Source organism: Cryptomeria japonica, chromosome 5 (assembly GCF_030272615.1).
Source record: "Cryptomeria japonica chromosome 5, Sugi_1.0, whole genome shotgun sequence".
NCBI classification, from domain to species: domain Eukaryota; kingdom Viridiplantae; phylum Streptophyta; class Pinopsida; order Cupressales; family Cupressaceae; genus Cryptomeria; species Cryptomeria japonica.
Window position 1 is genome coordinate 217,371,549 of NC_081409.1, and position 25,534 is coordinate 217,397,082.

The 25,534-nt window shown below is 34.7% G+C and overlaps 1 protein-coding gene across 1 annotated transcript in view; it reads left to right on the forward strand.

The window, feature by feature from the left end:
- LOC131064398 (alpha-mannosidase) overlaps window positions 1–25,534 on the forward strand; it is a 386,960-nt gene that overhangs the window by 250,449 nt on the left and 110,977 nt on the right. The window contains exon 22 of the mRNA XM_057998531.2: window positions 12,343–12,408. Within this exon, the coding sequence (XP_057854514.1) occupies window positions 12,343–12,408 (66 nt within the window). The remainder of the gene's footprint in view (window positions 1–12,342; window positions 12,409–25,534) is intronic.

Genomic DNA, 25,534 nt, shown 5'->3' on the forward strand with positions numbered 1-25,534 from the left:
TTATTTTATTACACATTAATTAATTTAATTGCACTTTAAAATATTGTTACATTATAATTAAAGTGCACACGTGACATCATACGTGTAATCCCCTTATCTCACCATAAAATCATGTAGACATAAAATGTGAAACCACTAATATCTGCCAAATCGACCCCCTAATCAATCTCTTTGGTCTACAAGGGTCAAATGATAGGCCAACTGCGTGAATATCTGCAAACTAAGGAGACGGGGACATTACATAGTGGCAAAGTTGGCCGTCATAATACTGCTATTGCCGATGGTGTTGGGAAACTTGACCTTGCCACAGTCACTCCAACTATGGCAACCTCATCTCTATCTGTCTAGATTGCCTCGTTGTCGTCATCATCGTCATCGTAGTTTCCAATCACATCCTCAACAAGTGCCTCCACAACGCACATCCTCCACAAGCACATCTTCTGCAGGCACATCCTTTGCAAGTTGCACATCTTCTATGAGCACATCCTTCATAGGCCCCACACATCCATGAATTGCCATCCGGAAGGTGTGCTTTGCACTCTTGCTCTTGGAGGATGAGACCTCCATAGTCTCCTCCTCCTGGCTGTTGTCGCTCTTCACACTTTGCTCAACACTTCCCTACAACTCATGTTGTTGTTTCTTCCTCACAGGCTCACCCCCACCCGTGAGCATGTCCAAGTGCACCCAGTAAAACATGGCTAGCTTGGATGGGTCCACCCAATTAAAGGGTTGGAAATGTCCCCATTTATCTATAGAAACTTGGGTTCTAACTTGAGAAAGAGGCGGTATGATGGGAAATGTAAAATGCCTTGTGCTCCAGGCTCAAAAACTTATGAATCCTCTTTGACAATACCACCACCCAATTGTAAACCCTTTCGTTCATTAGATATATCATCCATAGGGCAATGTCAGAGGATTTGTTGGCTTCTATTAGGCGACTCTTTATCAAATCCATGAGGCACCTCCATTCAACCATTTCTATGAAGGTCTTTTTAACCCCTTGGTTGTTGTTGTTCTAGACGTTGTCCCATTGCTTTTGTGTCAAGTCACTTTGACACACCAATTTCAATAGATTGTTCTTCTCTTCAATGGTCATTTTTTCAAAGGGTTTGGCTACCTTGACACCTTTTGAGGGGATCTTAAACACCCTCTTGAATTCACTTAGCTAAAACGATATAGTGATTTTGCATCCCTGGAAGATTATGGTGGACTTGTTTGAGTGGTGATCACAACCCACCACCATAGCCTTCAACATTGGCTCAAATTCTCTTATGTTGAATACAAGCATCTGAATTGCCTTATCAACCTCAGCCTTCCACAATGAATCCTTGATGGGATGGTCATCAGGGTTCTCTTGCCACCATGTGTGGCACTCAACACCGCTCAGGCTCTCAAATGTGAGTCTCAACTGTAACCCTATCATCCTTTTGCACTCGAGGTCGAATCTTTTTCCTTTTACTGTTGCTTGATGTTGCCATGGTTGCCATAACTAGTGACTTTGGTCTGCCTTTTCTATTCTTATCACCTATCAAGTCGTTATAACTGCCGCTTGTTGTTACCCAACCAGGGTTGCCAACACTTGTCTTAACCATGGTAGTGTTTTGTCCAATTTTTGCTTTACAACTTAGTCTTGCATGGACTTTACTTGTGTATGGACTGTTCCCAAATGGAACTTAACTAGTTATGCAAAGTAAACAAGATACAGAAACATACTAGAGAATAATACCAAATAATAGTACTCAACACAACAACATATGGCAGAAAGATATGTTCTTTATTATCAAGTGTAATGTCTATACAATCATGAATATTTGTGATACAACAATTAGAGTATATGTAGTGCCTGGCAGTTGGTTAAGACTGCCAACCATCGGCAACTACTAGCGACCTCTTGGGAACAAACCAATTAAACTGCCAATTATGCTAACAAAACATATGTTCAAATGGTTGTTCCATGAACTAAAGGAGATAAGGATCAACCAAAGAGCCTTGGGAAGCAAAATAGAAGCAATCCCTACTGGTTCTATTCAAGGTAATCAGAACAATGTGGGGAATTGGACAAAGGATGAGAAGAAGTCGGTTATGGACTGCATCAAGAAGACGGGTGAAGGGGTTGATCAGCTGAAGAAAAGGCTGGAGGATCGCATTACCCATGTTGAGGAAGGCTATAACAAGATCCAGGACACCCTCAAAACTATAATGGCAAGCAGTCACAAGATTGTCAAACAGACTGCAGTTGTTATGAACACTATGGTGCATAGTCTGGAGTAGTAGGATAGGGTTGTTGTCATTATTGGGGATGATGTTGAGGCGGCTCAGAGTGGAGAAGGACCCTGCAAAAGACCCGTGGGAATATGAAGAAAAAGGCGGCTATTCAGAATGTAGATTGCAAAGCTATGAAGACTGCTGCTGATACAATGAATATCCTTGAGGCTGAGGTCGCTAAGACCCTCAAAAGCCTTATGTAATTGGGTCTGTGTTGTTTTCTGGTTGCTGGTTCTGTCTGTGTCTGGGTTCGGTATCCTTGCTGTCTTTTTGTGCCCGGCTAGGCTTTTGCTGTCTCTTTGGTTGCTGTTTCTAATGCTTTTCCATGCAGCCCGTTTTTTTTTGGATGTTAATCTCTGATTCTATTCCTCTTAGAATCATTTTGTAAAGGGTTTCGAGGTCCCTTCAAAACCTGTGTTTTCCTTAATCCAAAACATTATTTATTATTATGACAGTTTTGCCGACTACACAAAGCAGAGAGAAGCAATTTGTAATGGCCCCTATTGGAGGACTGCCCTAAATCTTGCCCTTATTATTATCAAAATTGTTTGCTTCCTCTCTTTATGAATTTTGAAATTGGTTATGAAGTCCGATGCTCCCTTGATTGGATCAATTGATCTTCTTCTTGGTTTGATGCCTTCTTCAAATGATGTCTCCTTCACTGTACACCCTTCATGGAGACCAAGGTCACATCTTTTGGTTATGAAAAGATACATTTGTTTGGCAAAACTATTGCCCTTTTACTTCTTATTTAATCTTCACCTATCTCTCACTTCTCAAATCTATCATTACTGCATTTTGAATCTACATATATCTCATTTAAGGTCTACATATCTTCTTCTTCTAGATCTACATATCGTATTTTCTTCTTTCCTTCTCAAATCTCATTTAAGATCCCTCCATATATTTATGCTCTGAATCTTCTCTAGATCTCCTCCAATTCCACTTCCTTTCTCTCCCCTCTTTCAAATGAATTCTTCACCCTTTTATATCTTATGTTTGATGGAGTCACAACTCTTCATGTCATGCCTCTTGACCTTTCATTAAAATTAATTAACTTGTAATTATATTATATTATATTTTTATTATTATGTATTATTGAATCTTATTTTAGGAAAGGGACATTACACAATCTCCTCCAGAAGAGATAGCAAAATCAAATATCAAACTCAACTTGAATGTTGAAACTAAGTAGCGTCGGTCAGATAAATGATTGAATGAGAGACTTCATTTATCTCTCATTCAATCATCTACCTTATCGATGAAATTACAAAACAAATGGTAGACTTTATGTTGATCAATCAGTTTGATTGAGTAAACTTGTTATAATCATCTTCATATATATTTCATGATTTCAAGTATCGATTTGCATATATCGATACTTAAACAGCATATACAAACTTGCCATTGATCGTGTTATGATCATATTACTTATGCCATGATCATGTTCATATGTTTCAGATCAGATCGTATTAATATTGCATATCATAGTTATCATAGTTATCATGTATGATAACTATCACCGATTTTGGTTATCGATCTGCACTTATAATAAACCGATTGTTATCGGGTTAATCAATAATCATTAGCATCTGAATTGACACCGATTGGTATCGGGTATAAACAAAGTTTGTTATTATTTGTTATGAAACAGCATCTACTTCATACGATCAAGACATGTCTTGATCGGACATGTCAAGAGACATGCCCGGTCAAGGCATGCCTTGATCAAAGGCTATTTATATATATATGCCATTCGAGTGCTGTAGAAAGATATTGAAATCAATTAATGTTCTATACAGCGGTCTGCATTACAAAGGAAATTACGATCAGTAACCAGCAATAACATATTGAATATGTCTTCAAGTAAATATAGAAAGAAATTCTTCTTAGAAAATAAAAGAGAGACAAAATCTATAATCTTTAGATTTTGAACATAAATTTGAATATCATTTACATGGTATCAGAGCCACGGTAGGAAGAATCTGAGGCATTCAAATTTGAGAAGTTCAAATCAAAGGTTATAAACATCACATTTCTCCATGGCGAATGTTATTAGATTTGAGGATAGACTTGAAGGGGGAGATAATTTCTCAGCATGGAAATTTAGAATAAAAATGATCCTAAGAGAAAATAAAGTTGAATCTTTTATAAAAGATGAATCCAAAGAACCAGAGAATGACCCGACAAATCAGCATGGATTGAAGGGAATGAAAAGGCTATAAAGATCATAGTCGATGGAGTTAGAAATCATACCTGACAAAACATGAGATTGCTTACCATATGTTCAAATCACTCGAAAGCACATTCGAAATAAACAATGCAAGTAGAACCTTGGCTCTAAAGAGGGAAATTAATCATATAAGTATGAATAAAGGAGAATCAATCAATGCATACTTTATGAGAGTATCAACACTAAGGGATGAATTGGCAACACTTGGATATGAGATCCAAAGCAAAGAGCTAACACTTATTGCTCTAGATGGTTTGCCTAGTACATGGGAAGCATTCGTTCAAGGCATTAGTGCAAGGGCTAAATATCCAAACTTTGACCGACTAAGATCAGATTGTCTTCAAGAAGAGTCAAGACTAAACAAGAAAGGGATCAAACAGAAGAACATAGATGAAGATCTCCATGTCCTAAATGTGAACTCCCACAAGAAAAGCAAGAAGAAACACTTCAAGAAGAGGAAGAACCACCGTGAGAAAGGTTCATCTAAGAAAGATGTTTCCCATATTCAATGCTTTAGATGTGATCAATATGGGCACTATGCAGCAAGATGTCTAGATAGAATTAAACAAGCTACATTTGCAAAAGTGAAAAAGAATAAGGAAGAGCATGATTCCGAGAAACATGTATTCTACTCTTCTCTCTCTAACCAAGTATCCAACAAATCTAACACCTGGATCATAGGCAGTGGGTATTCAAGACACATTACAGGGTATAGAGAACTATTGGATTCCATGTTAGAAGAGATTGATGAAGAGGTAACTATTGATGACGACTTTGCACATCCAGTGAAAGGTATTGGTACTTGCACCATTAAGTTGAAGTCAAGCATGTCTCTCCAACTCACCGGAGTTCTTTTTCGTTCCACGCATCAAGAGGAACCTAGTCTCCATTTCTGCACTTGAAGATGATGGGTATAGCGTAACCTTCATGAATAGCAAAGTGTTGGCATGGCCAAATTATTGTTCTATCAAGAAGGCTATAACCATAGGGCATAGGAAAGGCTATTTGTATGAGGTATGTACTGAATCTAACCTAGCTCTACTTCATGAGATTGCAGATTCTAATGAAATTTGGCATAGAAGATTAGGACATTTAAACTTTCGTGCTCTATCTTCAATGGAAAAGTTAGTCACTAGTTTACCTAAGTTAAAACAATACCATTCAGGTACATGTAAGGGGTGTGCCCTAGGCAAGAATACTAAGAGTTCCTTTCAGAATAGTTCTAGTAAAACAAGCAATGTCTTAGAACTAGTTCACTCAGACCTATGTGGGCCCATGTTCGTACCTTCATTAGGAGGGTTTCTATATTATGTAATATTCATTGATGACTTCTCCAGGAAGACCTGGATCTGCTTTCTTAAATGTAAAAAATCTGAAGAGATCCTCAAGAGATTTAAGGAATTCAAATCTCTCTCTAAAAACTCTTCAGGAAAGAAAATAAAAACCCTAAGAACTGATAATGGGAGGGAATACACCTCAAACATATTTAGGGAATTCTGTAAAGAAGCTGGGATTAAGAGGGAGTTCACTGTTCCTTACAACCCCCAACAAAATGGGGTTGATGAGAGAAAGAATAGAACTATTGTAGAAGCAGCTAAAGCCATGCTCCTTGATCAAAATTTAGAAACTCATCTTTGGGCAGAAGCTTCCAACACTGCTGTATACATACAAAATAGATGTCCTCACTCCCACATTGAAGACAAAACCCCTGAAGAAGTTTTCACTGGAATAAAGCCGGATATCACTCACTTTAGGATATTCGGATGCCCTGTTTATATTCATATACTTAAAGAGAAAAGAACAAAACTAGAACCTTCTGGAAGAAAAGGGATCTTTGTTGGGTATTGTGAAACTTCTAAAGCCTATAGGGTATTTGTACCTAGACATAGTAATAGTGAACTTAGTAGAGATGTAATATTTGAAGAAGACAGCCTTCAAAAGGGCTAGATACTCTATTGAGTCAGAAACTTATGCTCCATCTTCAGACCTAGAAAAGGATCCTGTTCCTGAGGTTCAGAGAGAGTATTCAGAAGAGAATGAGAATGAAGTTCAGTTTCCACCCCAGGAAAACCCTAAGAAAAGACCACTATGGGTTCACAAAACAGTGGAAGATGCAAGGAACTTTGTAGCTCCTTCAGGGACTTTTAGAGAAAGTAAGAGGCCTCAAAGATTTACTAGCTATGTAGCCTTAATGAATGATCTCTCCAAATCAGAACCTTCTAATGTATTAGAAGCACTTAAACATCAAATATGGAAAGATGCCATGTCAGAGGAATATCAATCCATCTTAAACAATGATGTTTGGGAAATTGTTCCTAGACCAAAAGGAAAATCTATTGTTTCATCCAAGTGGCTATTCAAAATCAAACATGCTGCAAATGGTAGCATAGAGAAACATAAAGCCAGATTTGTAGCCAGAGGGTTCTCACAGAAAGAGGGAACGGACTATGATGAGACATTCGCTCCAGTTGCTAGATACACCTTAGTCAGAGCAGTACTAGCCATTGCAGCAGCCAAAAGATGGAAAGTCCATCAGATGGATGTAAAGACTACTTTCCTGAATGGGAAAATTGAGGAGGAAGTCTACTTAGAGAAGCCAAAAGGGTTTGAGATCCACAATGGAGAATCACATGTGTGCAGATTAAAGAAAGCCCTATATGGACTGAAACAAGCCCCTAGGGCTTGGTATGAAAGAATTGACAGCTACCTCATGGGATTGGGATTCTCAAAGAATGGTGTAGATCCAAATCTATACTTCAAACGAATCAAAGGTGATATGTTGATATTGATCTTGTATGTTGATGATCTTTTGATTACAGGAGAAGATCACCTTATTGATCAATGTAAGAAAGACCTTGAGAAGGAGTTTGATATGAAGGATTTAAGCCTTCTACATTACTTCCTTGGATTGGAAGTTTGGCAAAAATCTAACAATATTGTGCTTAATCAAGGGAAGTACACCTTAGACATATTGAAGAGATTTGGCATGATGAACTGCAGACCCATGACTTCTCCCATGGAAACAAATCTTCACAAGCTAAAGGAGGTAGCAGCAGATTCCCCATTTGTAGATCCTACTCTCTACAGGCAGATGATTGGATCCTTGATGTACCTGGTCAATACTAGACCTGATATCTGTTATGCAGTAAATGCCTTGAGCCAGTTCATGTGTGAGCCTAAGGAGATACATCTTATGGCTATGAAACATATTATGAGATACCTTTAAGGTACTCTTAATTATGGCCTCAAGTTTGAGAAAGTTGATTTGGATCTTCATGGGTTCACTGATTCAGATTGGGTTGGAAGTGTGACTAACAGGAAAAGCACCTCAAGATGCTGCTTCAGTTTGGGTTCAGCCATGATATCTTGGATTAGTAGGAAACAGTCATCAGTAGCTTAGAACTCGACACAGGCCGAATATATCGCAGCTTCCATGGCTGCAAGAGAAGCAGTATGGCTCCGGAAACTGCTTGTGGGATTATTCGGTGAGCCATTGAAACCTACTATAATCCATTGTGATAATCAGAGTTGTATAAAACTCTCTGTGAATCCAGTATTTCATGATAGATTCAAACACAGAGAGATTCCTTATCACTATGTGAGAGATATGGTGGATAGGAATGTGATTCAGTTGAAGTATATCAGTATAGGAGATCAGACAGCAAACATACTTACCAAACCACTATCCAGAGTGAAAGTTGAACACTTCAGGAAAGGTCTTGGTATGATTGAGTTGTAATTTGCTCTGTAATTTGTACTAATATGTGAGATGTTTAATGTGTAAACTTCTTTTGTCGTGTTATGACTTTATGGGCTCCACCCCCTGTGTACATTTCTAAGAGGTGACGATCTTTTAGATAATGAACACTTGTATTTAACATTATAAGGTGACAATATTGTAATGTTGATATCATGCTGACTTGATATCATCTTGACTCATGGATGTGCCATGATATGTTATGGTAGACATTATGTGACGTAATGTTCGTGCACATACCATAACCTAGATATAAGGAGAATTTAATATTCTCAGGCATTTTATATTCATGGTATCGCTTGTTATGCGATACTGATATCACGTGTAATGTGATATCGATATCACGAGATGAAGTGATATATTTCTGTGTCACGTGTTATGTGATACATCATGTCGGTCAGATAAATGATTGAATGAGAGACTTCATTTATCTCTCATTCAATCATCTACCTTATCGATGAAATTACAAAACAAATGGTAGACTTTATGTTGATCAATCAGTTTGATTGAATAAACTTGTTATAATCATCTTCATATATATTTCATGATTTCAAGTATCGATTTGCATATATCGATACTTAAACAGCATATACAAACTTGCCATTGATCGTGTTATGATCATATTACTTATGCCATGATCGTGTTCATATGTTTCAGATCAGATCGTATTAATATTGCATATCATAGTTATCATGTATGATAACTATCACCGATTTTGGTTATCGATCTGCGCTTATAATAAACCGATTGTTATCGGGTTAATCAATAATCAATAGCATCTGAAATGACACGGATTGGTATTGGGTATAAACAAAGCTTGTTATTATTTGTTATGAAACGGCATCTACTCCATACGATCAAGACATGTCTTGATCGAACATGTCAAGAGACATGCCCAGTCAAGGCATGCCTTGATCAAAGGTTATTTAAATATATATATGCCATTCAAGTGTTGTAGAAAGATATCAAAATCAATTAATGTTCTATACAGCGATCTGCAATACAAAGGAAATTACGATCAGTAACCAGCAATTAAATATTGAATATATCTTCAAGTAAATATAGAAAGAAAGTCTTCTTAGAAAATAAAAGAGAGACAAAATCTATAATCTTTAGATTTTGAACATAAATTTGAATATCATTTACATTGAATGAAAATGAACTCCTGAAATACCTTTTATAGACTTCCAAAGAGGTTCGAACTTTTCCTCCAAGCAAACTTTTTTAATAAAAATCATCTCCTATAAATCTCAAATGTCTCATTAATTATAAAGGGCTCATATATTTAAAATAAATCACTTTTTACTTTATAACTGGCCCCTTTACAGTCCTTTATTAAATAAATGAAAATAATGATAAAGTTAAATTTTTAATTTAACTTTATTAGTTAATAACTTATTGTTATTTTATTTTTAACCATCAAACTATATAAAATGCTGAGATAGTCATCAAAACTGAATCCACCATCAATACTAAAAATAGTAACCTTACCAGTTGGCCTAGTCAATGCTCAATACTAGATTACTAAAAATAGTAAGTATTGGAAGACTATCCCAAAATCACTCCAGAAAAGGGCATTATGCTAGTAATAATTATGGGAGCTCAACTAACCATCAAATAGTATCAAATCATTGGATAAATTAACTCCAAGGTTCCCTAACCCTAACACATTAGCCTACGGAAACTAACTAGATAGGCTTAAGGTCCACCAACTCAACTATCTAGGAAGACGACATTCCATAATTATTCTCTAATAAATCCCGGAATTAACCTACGAGAATTCAGCAAGCTAAAAGGGACACTTCGATTACTCAGTGAAAGGGATATTACAAGTGTATTGTCCAAGCTGAAATTTTTTCATCCAACTCACTTGATTTAATATAGGCTTAGATCCATGGAAGATTCTAATTCATATTATAGGAGGTCGAGGTACTATTGTTTACATATAAATTCTAATGGATCTCTATCCACTTTCATCTACAACTCTAGTTAATGATGTGAGGTCATCACTTTCAAGCATAAATTATTAGTGGAGATCCAAGATCCACTAGATTGATTACTTCTTTTTTCATTTGGTTGCAAATTTGCACATATTAAGTGTCCTATAGATCTATTGAATCATGTACAAATGGAGGGAAATTTGTGAGGCATTCTTCATCCTTATGATCTTTGTAGGCTAAGATTCCTTCTCAACCAGACTTTCATTCTAATGGATGTTATAGAGTTTTGCTCCGCTAATTGTTTTTTTAATCATATAATCTTAAGGTGTTTTGATATCCTATTAAATCGGTCAGCTGTATTAAGGATTTATTCCCATCAATTCCATGAAACCTACAACATTCAAAACCATGATGAGGTGATCAAAATGATAACTTCTTTTCTTAGAAAATATTGTTAGGTCATCAAGATATACTACAAGTACTTTGTCTCTCGGATCTCGATAAGACAATTCCATTACCCTTTAAAAAGTTGCACTAGCATTTATTAACCCAAATGATTTCATATGCCTTGATGTTTTGAATCCCTTTGGTAGTAACACACTCTACATTTATTCATGTGTCTTGAAAACTGACTACTTTGTATAGGTGCATCTATGTTCCCTGATGTACAACTCTACATGGATTGGAAAATGTTTGAATGAATGGTGTGCCACATTCTCCTAGCTAGTGCTAACATAGTGGAGTTAATTTTAATATTGAACTAGATCCTTTATATATGCATGTTGACAACCTTTGGGGAATGTCATAGGCTTGGAGGTATTTAAAAATTGGAAACTTCTTTATGAGGCATGTACCATTACTCGGTCATTTTTTTAACTAAAAACCTTCTTGTACAAGCCCACCTCCTTCACTCTACATGATCTTTTAGTTTACACTTGTCGCATCCTTTGATTCTTTTTCTACCAAGGCATTCACCAATACAATATCAAATATTCTTTTATTTTTTATGGACTAGCATGCCTTGCCTATCTTGTGTGCATTACCACTCTATAGATGTGCTTTAGAAGAAGAAATGGTCATTTGTATTGCTGCATCATTGTTCTCTCACATGCTTCTTCAAGCTAGCAATATCAAATCCTTTGTAGAAGCATGCTTTTAGCTCTAGATAAATTCCTTCTTTGAGTAGCAAGCACCTAGACTCCTTGAAAGTATTATGCTTGTTTAGCAAAGTGCACTCATTTTTTATGATCTTGCAAGGGTAGAAAAAGGACCAACAAGACTATTCATGGTAAATAAGATTCTGAAACATGTTAAGGGTAAGTAAATGAAGATTTTTGTTTAAACTTTTGACACAATATGAAAGTTTCTTATGACTGCAATAGATCTAGAACATCAATTAAAAAATAACAAACATTTTTCGCACAAAAAACTTCTGATCTAATGTTATGAATTTTTTATACCTCGATCTCTAATTGCAATCCTTTTTTGCAAAGTTCAATATTCTAGATGTCAAAACATCTCTTGTATCTTTATTTTACTTTTTAAACCTTTACCTTGATAGGAGAGCTCATTTGTGGAATTATTTTCCTACTACAATTGGCCAGCCCAAATCACTTGGCCCTTAATTTTCCCATATGGGTGGTAATCTTCTATTTCCAATGCTTTGTAGGGTTCTTTTCCATTTTTTTTATTTATAATTGTACTGGTTTGGGGGTTACTCTTTTCAGGTTAACTGCCTTGTTTCAGCTTTTATTGCTATTCATTTTCGCTTTGTGTCTAGCACCTTTTTTCCCAATTCTTATGCTATTGAACATGTACATTCCAGTCCCTTATTTTTTTCTAACAAACTTGGTTGTAAAATTATCTTTAATGATGGTATTGGTAAGTTTGGATCCAATATATGAACAATGACTTCTCATTGACTAATGCTTGATTATTAAATAGATTTGGACTCTCTTAACAAGGATAAACATATTAATAGCTATATCATACTGAGAATTGTGTAACTTTGGAGTCATGTACTTAAATTGCCTAGATAACCTTAGATTCATAAATTAAAAGGATTTGTCTATTTTATGCAAAAGTTTCTATATGATTTACTTCTTACAACTGAACAAGGATTGAACTAGTCTTTATATGTGAAATAGGTGAGGAATTATAGAACTGATTGGAATCTAAAAGTACACCAACCCGTGGCAGGAAACTATTATCCAGTAAGTTTTGTAAATTCAAGTACAATATTGTATCTCTCAACTACAATTTGTGTGATTTTGAGTTTCAAAAGCTGTTGACATGAGTTCTATGATCAACATTGAATGAAATAAGTAATCATTTGCTATGTATCTTGGTAATTCATAGTGAGTAAGTAATTGTGTGTTATGCATCTTGGATATCTTTTTAGGGTTAGATTTCTATACGGGGATGCTTTGGTTGAGTTTGAATACTTCACTGACGCAATAGAATTTTAGTTTTGATATATGAATTGTTGATAAAAAATAGACATGTACTTAGACCCCAAACAATATTTATTTTTAACATTTACAAGGTTAATGAAACTTACATTGGATACATGGTTTTTTATGGACAAAATAATTATGTTGATTTTGTAAAAAAAATGCAATCCTTCTAGATAGCTTCAAGAAAACGTTATATATGTGAAAAAGGTATGATATTGTAATATTCCCCTTAGTTTTTATTTATTTTACAGTAGCAAGATTACAATCACACCAATCACCCATTAGGGTTAGAATAATGAAATCCAAACAATTGAAGGGAACCCTACGCCTTTTGATCACCAAGAGCCCAAACTGGGAGGGTGAGAGCATACAGAAGTAGGGGATCGTTAGTAATAATCCACTGAAGTGCTAAATACAATAACGAGCGGCAAGCCAACCCCTTCTGCTTATCCAGCGGGTGAATCAAGAAGCTTGGTGTTAAACCAGCCAAAAGAACAACACTCCCAAAACACAAATCACTCAACCACTATGTTTCAGCAGGAGGACTGAACACACCAAACAAACTCAACTCAACTCCTTATGCAGCAAGAGGACCATTACAAACAGATATCACTCAACCGCTTATGCAGCAGGAGGATTGAGTAACAAATATCAAAATATAGGCGGCAAGCCATCCTTTTCCACTTTCTAGTGGGAATGCTTACAATTGAGAAATGGTTAGTAGTACTACTACTTAACCTTACAATATAAAATAGAGAAATAGAATAGAGAAGTAATGTTGTCCAATGCTGATAAATTTCTTCAAACAGTTACTAACTCCCAAAAGCTCCCTCAACATGAATTTATGAAATCCTAGGATCAATAACACTCAAACCAGCAGCTTCAAGAAACTGAGAAATGCTCAAATCTCTCTCCAAACTCACCCAAAAACACCCCGAATCACTCTCAAATCAACTAACCAACTCACACTATGAAGGCACACCCAAACACCAACTTCTGGAAATCTGTAATTTTATGACAGCAAGCTGAAATACACAACCAGCAACACCCAGACACACTAAAATGCATAAAAAACTCACAACTCACACCAACATCCCCAAACAACTCCCAAACTGCTAATATATCATTAATGACCAAGTACAATCAACAAACTGACCTCTAAACATCCCATTCACCTCAACTCGCTTCCAAAATGCCCACACAGAGAAAAACGCCTAAGCGGGAAGTTCGACTTGCAAAATAAAAATGATTACTCAAAGATTAGTGTTGAAAACTTACAAATGCCATCGCCTGAGACATAGAAAAGCAACAGGAGATCACACGGAGACTTATGAATAGAAGTATGCTTTAGCCATGACGTCCCCAGTGGCCTAGAAACACACCAAAACTCGAACTACAACAAAACCAACAATCCCACACTTCAACAAACTCACAAATATCACTAAAAGAACATGGAAAACAACTAGGTACTGTCTTGCAAGTACGAAACTGCACTTAGCGAGGAAGACTCACTTCGAAGCTCAGATTTCTATTGCCAAACCAGCAACATAACGATGCAATTTTCAAGATATCCAAATGGGAGACCAAGAACCTGTATTTATAGTTTTTTTCCTCTGAAATTCATATGTAAATGACCCCAAATTCACCTCCAATTTGCATTTCATTTCACTCACACATGGCGTCCAAATGACATTTCGTTTCGTTTCCCAAGGTGGGCGCCCAAGTTGCATTTTTACCAATAATTTAAGCAAGTTCGAACCTGCCTAAGTCTTCAATAATAACATAATGCATTCTTCAAATTTCAACGCCTAACTTAGGAAAATATAACATTGATATTAGATATAAAAATGTCTTTTCCTAAGTCACCCAATATATCATTAATCAGTAATAAAATAATGAAATATTAAAGCTTAGGATAAGGAAATAATATTTAATTAAATCACTTATGACTCCAATACTGATTATCAACAAAATCTAGGATGAAGCTGAGCAATGAAGACCACTGAACTGCTACAGGATTAAGACCCTGTCCAAATTGCTAAAAATAGAATTACTTAATACTGCCACTTACTAAAAATAGTAAGTCATGAAATACTCCTTCGAAAAACATGATCTTCACACTAAGAGAAAGAGCTTGGAAAGCTCAGTAAGACAACATCATCCAAACAGCCAAACCCTAACTTACTAAAAATAGCAAGTTTTCACTTCAGCAAAGAATCAAATGCATGTTATGCCACCCTGGAGCTCATGAAAACCTAGAAGGAAACCATAGTTAGGATTGAAGAATTCCCTCTTGGTAAACCCTAAAAAGCTTGAGCAGAACTCCACAAAAGTTGGAAACTCTAATTCTCCTTTCCACATAGCCTACGGGTCTCTGGAATAGGCCAATAGACCACTTAATGCACATCATTGAGAAGGGGACATTACAGATATGAAAAATTTATGATAACTTGAAATGTAGTTCAAAAGTTCACATGAGAGGTTTATTACTTGTCTAATGAGTCACTTTTAATGTCATGCATACCATATTGGATACCATGAGGATTACATGACAAGAGGTTGAAGGCCACCTTTGCAAGGTGTTGATGGAGGACAATCACGTCATGGGATGTGAAAAGATGGTTTATGAACATAAAGATAATTCTATTTTGGAGTTTGGAGAGTTTGATGAGAGTTGCCGTGAAGAAAAGTTCATCTCCCCTATTCAAAAGAGCAAAGAAGATATTGAAGAGGATACATTTTGGGATGAGATGGAACTGTTTTGTTCAAGCTTTGATGCCAAACCAGTATCCCATAAGATAGAAGATCATGAGCAGCTTGAGAAAGATAAAAATCAAAAGTCTATTTTCCAAGATGGAGGTTTTGATATTTGTTCAAATCCTCAAGAAAGTACTATAGAAGAGTTTTGTTCAAATCTTGTTGACGATTCTCTCCAATCGGAAGTTTGTGAACAACATACTTGAGGAATGCAATTCAGTCATGTTTTCATTTGACTCACATGAAGGAGATCTTTCCGTTCAGCATGAGGTTGCCATTGTTGAAAAACCAATTGTTCAAGTTGAAACTAGTAAGAAAGATTCAATCTTTGTACAATCAAGAGGATGTCCAATCAAACATCTTGTTTGGTTGGAGGCTAATGGAAAACCACAGGTTTCAGTTGTTCCTGAACTTGAAGATACACTTGAGGTAGAAGCCAAACATGCATTTTCAGCTAAGCAAGAGTAGTCTGATTTCAAAAATCTACTTTGGAGCAGAAGTACATATGATTCATTTCAAGAGGAAGGTGAATTTGTTCATCTTTTTCAAGGAGTTGTGCATCAAGTTTCGGTACACTTGTTCATGCTTCAATTGGTTGTGGCAGCTTATGATCGTGCAAGGTACCATAAGTTGTTCAAGAAAGGCAACTATTTTGTTGAGCCAGTGAATGGTTTCATTTGAAAGGTTTTCATTGTGGCTAGTTTAGGATAGGTAGGTTTCCATTTCCAATAAGTGCAGTTGCACAAGTTAGCGTCTTGTTTTAAGTAGTTGCTTTCCGTCAGTCATATCATCCTTCTTGTCGTCTGTGTCTTTGTTGCTTGACTCTATAGCCCAATGGATACTAAGGCACTTAGAGTTCTGGATTCTACTCCCTTCAATTGTTCCAACAATCAAAAGAAGTTCCCCAGTCAGAGCCAGCTGTTGTCCTCATTTTTGAATTTTCAAAAATGTGACAACCCTTACGAAATTTTGGTTTAAATGTGTTGTTTATGTCTCCAAGGAATGTTTTATAAGGTAAAAAAGTCACATTTGTTAGTGTCAAATCATTGGGGGGTGTCTTTGCCATCATTGTCCAAGTTTTGGTGAGTTTTGGTCTTCTTTTTCCTAGCTTTTTGTGCAATTTCGGGTTTTAGAGAAGTCACTACAGGTCGATGATTTTACTCTTAAGGCATGCTTCTCAAGGCAAAAAAATTGCTCCTTCTTCAACTAGATTGATCTTCGGTCCATCCTCGATTCACGTTTCAAATTTCATCGCGTTCCGAGTTCGTTTGCTATGTCTTTCCTTCAATTTCATGTTTTTCTTCCTGACTACAAGTGGGAAATTTTCTTTCTATTGCAGGTTAGGAGTTTCCTTTATGTTTTTGTGTTGTAGGGATTTTTTCTAGCAATTACAAGTGCACTTGATTTAAAACATGTAACTTGTAACTTGTAATTTACTTTTCTTTTTCCCTTTCTGTCTTTTAAGTTCTTGTAAGGACTTTTTAGACAAATTACAATTTAAATTAAATATACAAGTTTAATGAGAACTTGCAAGTTCTCATAAAAGTTCCTACTTTGTGCTTTTAAGTTGTAATAGGGGTTTTATTTCCCTATTACAAGTCTTTTTAAGTTTTTAAAGTGATTTTATGTCTTGTGTCTTACTTGTAATGGGAATTTTATTTCCCTATTACAAGATTTTATGTTTTTATTGCTTTTAGTTGTAATAGGGATTTTATTTCCCTATTACAAGTTTTAATGTGTTGCTTTTAGTTGTAATAGGGATTTTATTTCCCTATTACAAGTTTTTTATTTATTTATTTATGTTGTGTTATTTTAACCTTGTAATGGGGATTTTATTTCCCTATTACAAGTTTTTATGTTCCTTTATGTTGTTTTTTATTTTTAAACTTGTAATGGGGATTTAATTTTCCTATTACAAGTTGTTTTGTTATTTCTTTTTGCTCTTCTTCCTTTCAAACCTGAAATTGTTCAAGTGAAAAAAAAGTAATGCAATTTAAAACTTATAAAGGGGTTTTAAAAACCCGATCGGCATTCTTGCTCTCAGAAATCTGCTTTTCGTGGCATTATTCCCTTGAATCCATCCCACATTCTTGCTATGCTGTTAGAGATCGATGGTTAGTGCCACGCTTTTGGGATTCAATGGTTTTGGCAAACACTTTGTGCATAAATGTGCGGATTTTTGGCTCCATTTTTTGCTGTGTAAGCTCCATGTTTTGGGTTCCCATATTCCGCCATTGTTGCCACATTTGCAACACGTTTTACATCCTTCATTCATTAAAGAGTGTTTGACATCAAATGTATCTCTCCTTCCAAGCCGTTTTTTGTTGAGTGGGATGAATGGAAATCCGTTTTAGCTGCAACAAGGAATGCAACATGGTGGTATCATTGTTCTTCCCCTTTGGTAGAAGGAGTAAATCATTCTTTTTACAAAGTAATAAATGTTGAGTGTTCAACTCATTCATTTCATTTCAGATTTTATAAGTCTGATTGCATACAAGAGTTTTTCCCACTTTCCAAGTTTGTCACTTCCGGTTGGTATCTTTCTTTCCATTTTCTCCTCATGTCAAAACCCCATTTCATCCATTCATTTCACTTTCATCCATTTTTCCCATTTATGAGTCTACTTGCAGTCGGGATTTTAAAATCCGATTGTAGTTGTGTCTTTGTTAAGAAATCAGATCTTTGGGAATATATTCAATGTTAATATATTCAGTACTGTTATTTATTTAATGCTGATATATATATGTGTATCTCTGTTTTAATTTGAAGCATATAATATTGTATGCAGTGAGGGGAGAATAGCAATGAACCTTTTAACTGATTGTATTCGAACCTTCACTGCACACAATATATATATAATTATGATCGGTCACTTCCCAAGGATCGTGACTCTCAAATGAAACATCGCATAACAATGAAACGGTGTATATAGTATATAGTCGCTATGTTAATGTAAGCAACTGTTAACAACAGTCGCTTACATTAACATGGAGACTGTTTAATGTAAGCCGACGCAAACAGGAGTCGGCAATGCATTTCATCATTTATTTCGATAATGTATTAATATTACCATTACTATATTATTAATATAGTAATGATAATATAATATAATGTAATATTTATCATGCATTATAATATTATCATTACTATATTAATAATAATGATAATAACATTTATTACAACTTCTTCATTATAATAAAGTATCAATATATATATATATATATATATATATATATATATATATATATTAATACGAATGAAGCTATATCTTAACACTCCCTCTTAGCGAGTGAGTATTAATCATAAAAAGTCTATCATGACATCCGCACTTCGGGACATACAAGTTAATGTAGTCTCATCATGAGTATAGACTTGAATATCATGATCTCCGCACAGTCGGGACACACAATTAAGTAGTCTATCATGATATGGTTTCGTTATTACACATCCAGTAATAACAAGAGTCAAGATCTCCGCACAATCAGGACACACATTTAAGTAGTCTATCTTGACACTTTGGTTAACCATTTACAAGATCGTCACCTTGAAACGTTAACCCACACAAATGATCATTTTACACAATATTGCAATATACACATATTTTTTTACATTTATTCAAGAATTAAAAACTTATAAATAAGAGGAATATAAATCATATTTCACAACTTGATCATACCAAGTTTGTTTCTGAAGTATTCTATCTTCAGTTTTGCTAGTGGCTTAGTGAAAATATCAGCACTCTATTCTTCAGTACTAATGTACTCTAGCCTTACAACATTTCTATCTACCATATCTCTTATGTAATGATATGGAATCTCAATGTGTTTGGATCTATTATGGAAAACTGGATTAACAGATAACTTGATACAACTTTGATTGTCACAGTGAATCATAGTTGGATCTAAAGGTTTTCCAAACAATCCAAATAATAGCTTTCTTAACCATACAGCTTCACATGCTCCCATGGATGCTGCCATATATTCAGCTTCAGTGGAGCTTACTGCTGACTGTTTTCGACTGAACCAGGAAATCATAGCCGAACCAAGATTGAAGCAACACCCTGTAGTGCTTTTTCGATCCGTCGTACTTCCAGCCCAATCAGAATCAGAATATCCTTGAAGATTGATTTCTACCTGTTCATACTTTAGCCCAAATCCAATAGATCCTCGTAGATATCTCAAGATATGCTTAGCTGCCATTAAGTGAATTTTCTTGGGCTCACACATAAAGTGACTCACAACATTGGTTGCACAACAGATGTCAGGTCTAGTGTTCACCAAGTGCATAAGAGAACCAAAAATTTCTCTATACAATGTAGGATCAGTAGGTTCAGACTCTTTTGCTTCAACTTTGAGTTTGTGCAAATTTGTTTCCATAGGTGTGGATAAAGGCTTACACTCCATCATTCCAAATCTGGTTAGAATATCAATATTGTATTTATGTTGATTTAACAAAATATAGCCTTCCTTTTGAGATACTTCCAACCCTAAGAAATAATGTAATAGTCCTAAATCTTTCATGTCAAATTCAGCAGTGAGTTCTTGCTTACATTTTGTAATAAGATGATCCTCTCCTGTTATTAAAAGATCATCTACATAAAGAACTAAAATAACCATGTTGCCATCTGTTATCTTAAAGTAAATGTTAGGATCTGCATTATTTTTAGAGTATCCTAATTTTGAAAGATAGCTGTTTATCCTTTCATACCAAGCTCTAGGAGCTTGTTTCAACCCATATAGTGCTTTCTTGAGTTTGCAAACATATTTTGATGCATCATGTATAATGAACCCTTCTGGCTGCTCTAAGTATACTTCTTCTTCAATAGTGCCATTAAGGAATGCTATTTTCACATCCATCTGGTGTATCTTCCATCCTTTAGAGGCTGCTATAGCAATAATGGTTCTGACTGATGTATACCGTGCTACAGGAGCAAATGTTTCTTCATAATCAATACTTGCTTTTTGTGAGAACCCTCTAGCAACAAACCGAGCTTTATGTTTCTCAATACTTCCATCAGGAGCATATTTAGTTTTGAATAGCCATCTAGAAGAGACAACGGTTTTGTTTTTAGGTCTAGGTACTATGTCCCAGACATCATTCTTTATTATAGATTGATATTCTTCAATCATTGCCTCTCTCCATGCTTGATTAGACAATGCCTCCTTAGTATTTGATGGTTCTGAGTTATTGATTTCTGTTATAAGAGCTGCATAACATTTTTGAGTTCTTGTTCTTTTACTCTCATGAGATATTTCATTTGGTTCTACATTATTTTCTTTAATTATTTGCCTTGCCCATAATGGCCTTTTCTTACTATTGATTATATTAGTATTCTCATTTTCAATGACAGGAGATTCAGGTTCTTCTATATCCTCCCTCTCAATTTCAGCAGTGAGATCTTCTTCTATCTCTGGGATGTTATCTTCTTCAAAGTTTTTAAATGAGTTATTTTCATCAAATTTCACATCTCTACTTATCTCAACAGATTTTTGTCCTGGAATGTAAATTCGATACCCTTTTGTGTTTTCACTATAACCAACAAGTATGCCTCTCTTACGTGATGGTTCTAGTTTTGTCCTCTTCTCTTTAGGTACATGAATGTATACAGAACATCCAAATATCCTGAGATGACTTAGATCTGGTTTGATCCCTGTGAATGCTTCTTTTGGTGTTATGTTTTCTAATATGGAGTGTGGGCACCGGTTTTGAATATATACTGCTGTATTTGAAGCTTCCGCCCAAAAAGAAATATGAAGGTTTTGATTGAGCATCATGGCTTTTGCTGCTTCGATTATGGATCTATTCTTCCTTTCTGCTACTCCGTTCTGTTAAGGATTATACGACACAGTATACTCCCTCTTAATCCCAACAGAATTACAAAATTCTATAAATATGTCAGATTTGTATTCACCTCCATTATCTGATCTTAATACTTTTATTCTTTTATCTGTTTGATTTTCTACTAAAGCTTTAAATTCTTTGAATTTAGATAGTACCTCACTTGATTCTTTAACCTTAAGAAAGTATATCCAAGTTTTCCGAGAGTAGTCATCAACAAAAATAATATGGTATAGTGATCCTGTTAATGAAAGTGTTGACATGGGCCCACATAAATCAGTATGAATTAATTCTAAGATTACTTTAGATTTGTGCTCACTTGTAGGAAAAGACCCTTTTATATTCTTTCCTAGTGCACAACCTTTACAAATGCTAGGATGATTATTTTTAAAGTGTGGAAGACCCGTAGTAATTTTGTTTATTAAAGGTAGAGCATTATACCTTAGATGTCCTAACCTTTTATGCCATAATTCATTGTGATTTGGGATTTCATGAGTTAGTGCAGATTTTTGATCATTACATATTTTATAAAGACTACCGTCTCTTGTCCCTATTATTGTAGCATTCTTCATATTTGAGTTTATAGGCCATAATAGAACCTTGTCCTCATTAAAGGTGACACGGAATCCTTGGTCTGCTAGTCCTGATATAGAAACTAAGTTTCTTTTGATTCCAGGTACAAATAGAACATCTTTCAGTTGTAGAGATACTCCATTCTTTATCTTGATAGTGCAGGTCCCTATTCCTTTCACTGGGTAGGTGGAGTTATCTCCAACAGTTACTTCTTCGGTTGAATAATTTTTAAGTGTCTCAAACTGATTTTTGAATCCGGTTATATGTCTTGATGCACCACTATCAATTATCCAAGTTCTATTATTGGAGTTTAGTTCACTTGAAAAAGCTGTAAAGAAGAGTGGAATTTCTTTTGCTTCAGCTACGGTGGCTTGAGTCTTTTGCCTTTCAGGACAATGTCGATGAGTGTGCCCGTATTTATCACATTTGTAACATTGAATTTTAGAAAAATCTCTTTTGAATCCCCTCTTTCTTTTGAAGGATTTTCTCTTTTTGTTGTGAGACTTTGTATTGAGTGCTTGTGTTTCTCCCTCTTTCTTTAGACCTATTCCTCTGGTAATAAGTCTTGATTCTTCCTGAGTACAGTCGTTCTTGAGTTGATCAAATTTTGGTAGAGGTGGACGTGTGCTTATGCATTGAATAAAATTCTCCCATGATGTTGGTAATCCCCTTAGTGCTATTAGAGATAATTCCATGTCTTCTATAGTGTTACCAATTGAAAATAGTTGATCTTGTATTTCAGCAATTCTTAAGAAATAAGATGTAACTGTTTCTCCTTTGTTCATTTTTATGGTCAATAATTGCTCCTTCAATGTTAATATACGACTTGTATTGTTTATCTCATACGTTTCTTGAATTTTCTTGAAAACCTCATATGCTGTTGTTAATCTTGCTATACTTGGGAGAATGGAGTCTTTAACTGAATCAACAATTAATTTCTTGGCTTTATTGTTCCTCCTTTTCCAAGTCGTTTTCTCTGCTTCGTCTGTAGGCATTTCTTTTTCTTCTTCTATGAAAGATTCTAATTCCAGTTCTTGCAATAGTGTGGTGATTCTAATTTTCAATGATAGAAAATTTGATGCTCCTTCCAATCTATCTTCCATCCTGATTCCGGTGGTCATTTTGATGATTTGTGATTGAATCCTCCTTCTTTAAATGATATCTTTCCTTTGTATTTCAATAATAATTCAGAATTTTATTCCCTTTAACTTGGCTCTGATACCATGTTAAGAAATCAAATCTTTGGGAATATATTCACTGTTAATATATTCAGTACTGTTATTTATTTAATGCTGATATATATATATATGTGTATCTCTGTTTTAATTTGAAGCATATAATATTGTATGCAGTGAGGGGAGAATAGCAATGAACCTTTTAACTGATTGTATTCGAACCCTCACTGCACACAATATATATATAATTATGATCGGTCACTTCCCAAGGATCGTGACTCTCAAATGAAACATCGCATAACAATGAAACGGTGTATATAGTATATAGTTGCTATGTTAATGTAAGCGACTGTTAACAACAGTCGCTTACATTAACATGGAGACGGTTTAATGTAAGCCGACGCAAACAGCAGTCGGCAATGTATACAGCAGTGTTGGCAGTTGGTAATGTATACAGCAGTGTCGGCAATGCATTTCATCATTCATTTCGATAATGTATTAATATTACCATTACTATATTATTAATATAGTAATGATAATATAATATAATGTAATATTTATCATGCATTATAATATTATTACTATATTATTATATTAATAATAATGATAATAACATTTATTACAACTTCTTCATTATAATAAAGTATATATATATATATATATATATATATATATATATATATTAATATGAATGAAGCTATATCTTAACAGTCTTCACTTGCAGTGAGCCTTCCAGAACCCGAAATGGCCCAAAATGCACTCAAAAAGCATTTGAAAATGAGTCTTAAAGTTCCAATTTTAAGTGCAAACTTGTGGCTACCCATTACACATATGAAGTTGCATGTTTGTTATCTACAATTCCAAGTTAATGCTCTTGTTTCTCCACACATGTAATGCAGTTTCCAGAACCCAAAATTCACTTGTGAGCCCATTTTTGCATCAATATATTCCTTCCCTTGTCAGTCCTGTTTGCACACATGATCTATCAAACCAACAAATCAAGGCATGGGCATTGTTTTATAACAATATCATCTTGAATAAGGTGTTATTGAACAAAAGAAGAAGAGATACAATGTAATGTCCCCAAATCGGATTTGGTCTAATTTAACCATAATCAATCTATTTTCAAAATACTAATGACTTAAACTAACTTGATTAAGAATCAAGTCTATCTTACACGAGTCAAATTTGTGATATTTGATCCTTTAATCTATCAAGTACTTGCTAACTTACCATATTAAATAACCAATCTTATTCTGATTCATATAAATCCTTTACGCATTTATTAGTTATTATTTGTATAAATTATTGCATGATATTACAAGGTAACTTCTAAAGTATTATGTAACCTTAACTATTTTATTAATATCTATTATTATTAATAACTATATTTACACATCATTATATTACTCTTATTCTGATTTGAGTATATATATATGAACTAAATAGTATTATCAATTATTTATGGATTACTAGTATCCTTTTATTTTATTACTATACAACTAAGTAGTATTACCAATCATTTATGGATTTACTAGTATCCTTCTATATTATTACTGTATGCTTTTATATTATAGTAATGTGTTTAGGGGCTGATATTGGCAGACAGATCTGACGCATGTCAGATCTGGTCTGCCACTAGCTTGATATCCTTATGGAAACATTATTTCATATGTATATATATTTATAGATTCATATACTTTCATCTATTTTCAGATATTATTAATATTTGTATTATGGCCTGTAACCGCATAGCTTAATATATATATTACTTGATGTAATGTAATTAATGTTAGAACTATGTCTGCCGTATCTAATAGTTCACTGTTGATGGTCTCAGTATCATTTCTAATCCCTCCTCTAATATGTGCCAACCACAAATTCGTCACTGGAGTAGAATCCAGTATAGATCTCTATAGAACAATCTTTTCCATCCTACGTGTCAAACACTCCTTGTTTTGGATTTGTACGATGTGTTCGATCTGTTCTGATAAATTTGTCCTCCTATATGAATTCCATTGATTATAATTTTTATAGTAATCTGCAGTATGAAAAACGTTGCCCCCAATCTCCTTTCCCTTTTTTGAAAATGAATTCGAATCATCTTAATATATGATGAGGAATAGTGTCTAAAGAGACACGTCTCTTGTGTCTATGTAATCGTCTCTCTTATCTATCCTTAATCGCACCATTTCTTTTTGTTATGATTAACAGATAGGTGCTATTTATTAATTAACAACTCTTCATAATGATGGTGATTATTAGCGTTCTTCATTATCTTGTGTTTGTACTTAGTTTGGTTAGTGATTCAATCATCGGGGTGGTATATACCTTACATGATAATAATCATCTTTCCTTATAAGCGTTATTTGCGATAATCTGAAGGATTGTGTTTATGATTTTAAATTTAAATTTGAATTAAGATATAATGAAGAAGCAATAGTGATGGACAAGTAAAAAGAATAGTAATATTAAAAATGTAAGGGAAGTGTGAGTGGTTATACACAAAAAGATAATAAAGTAGCAAATAAAAGGGATAA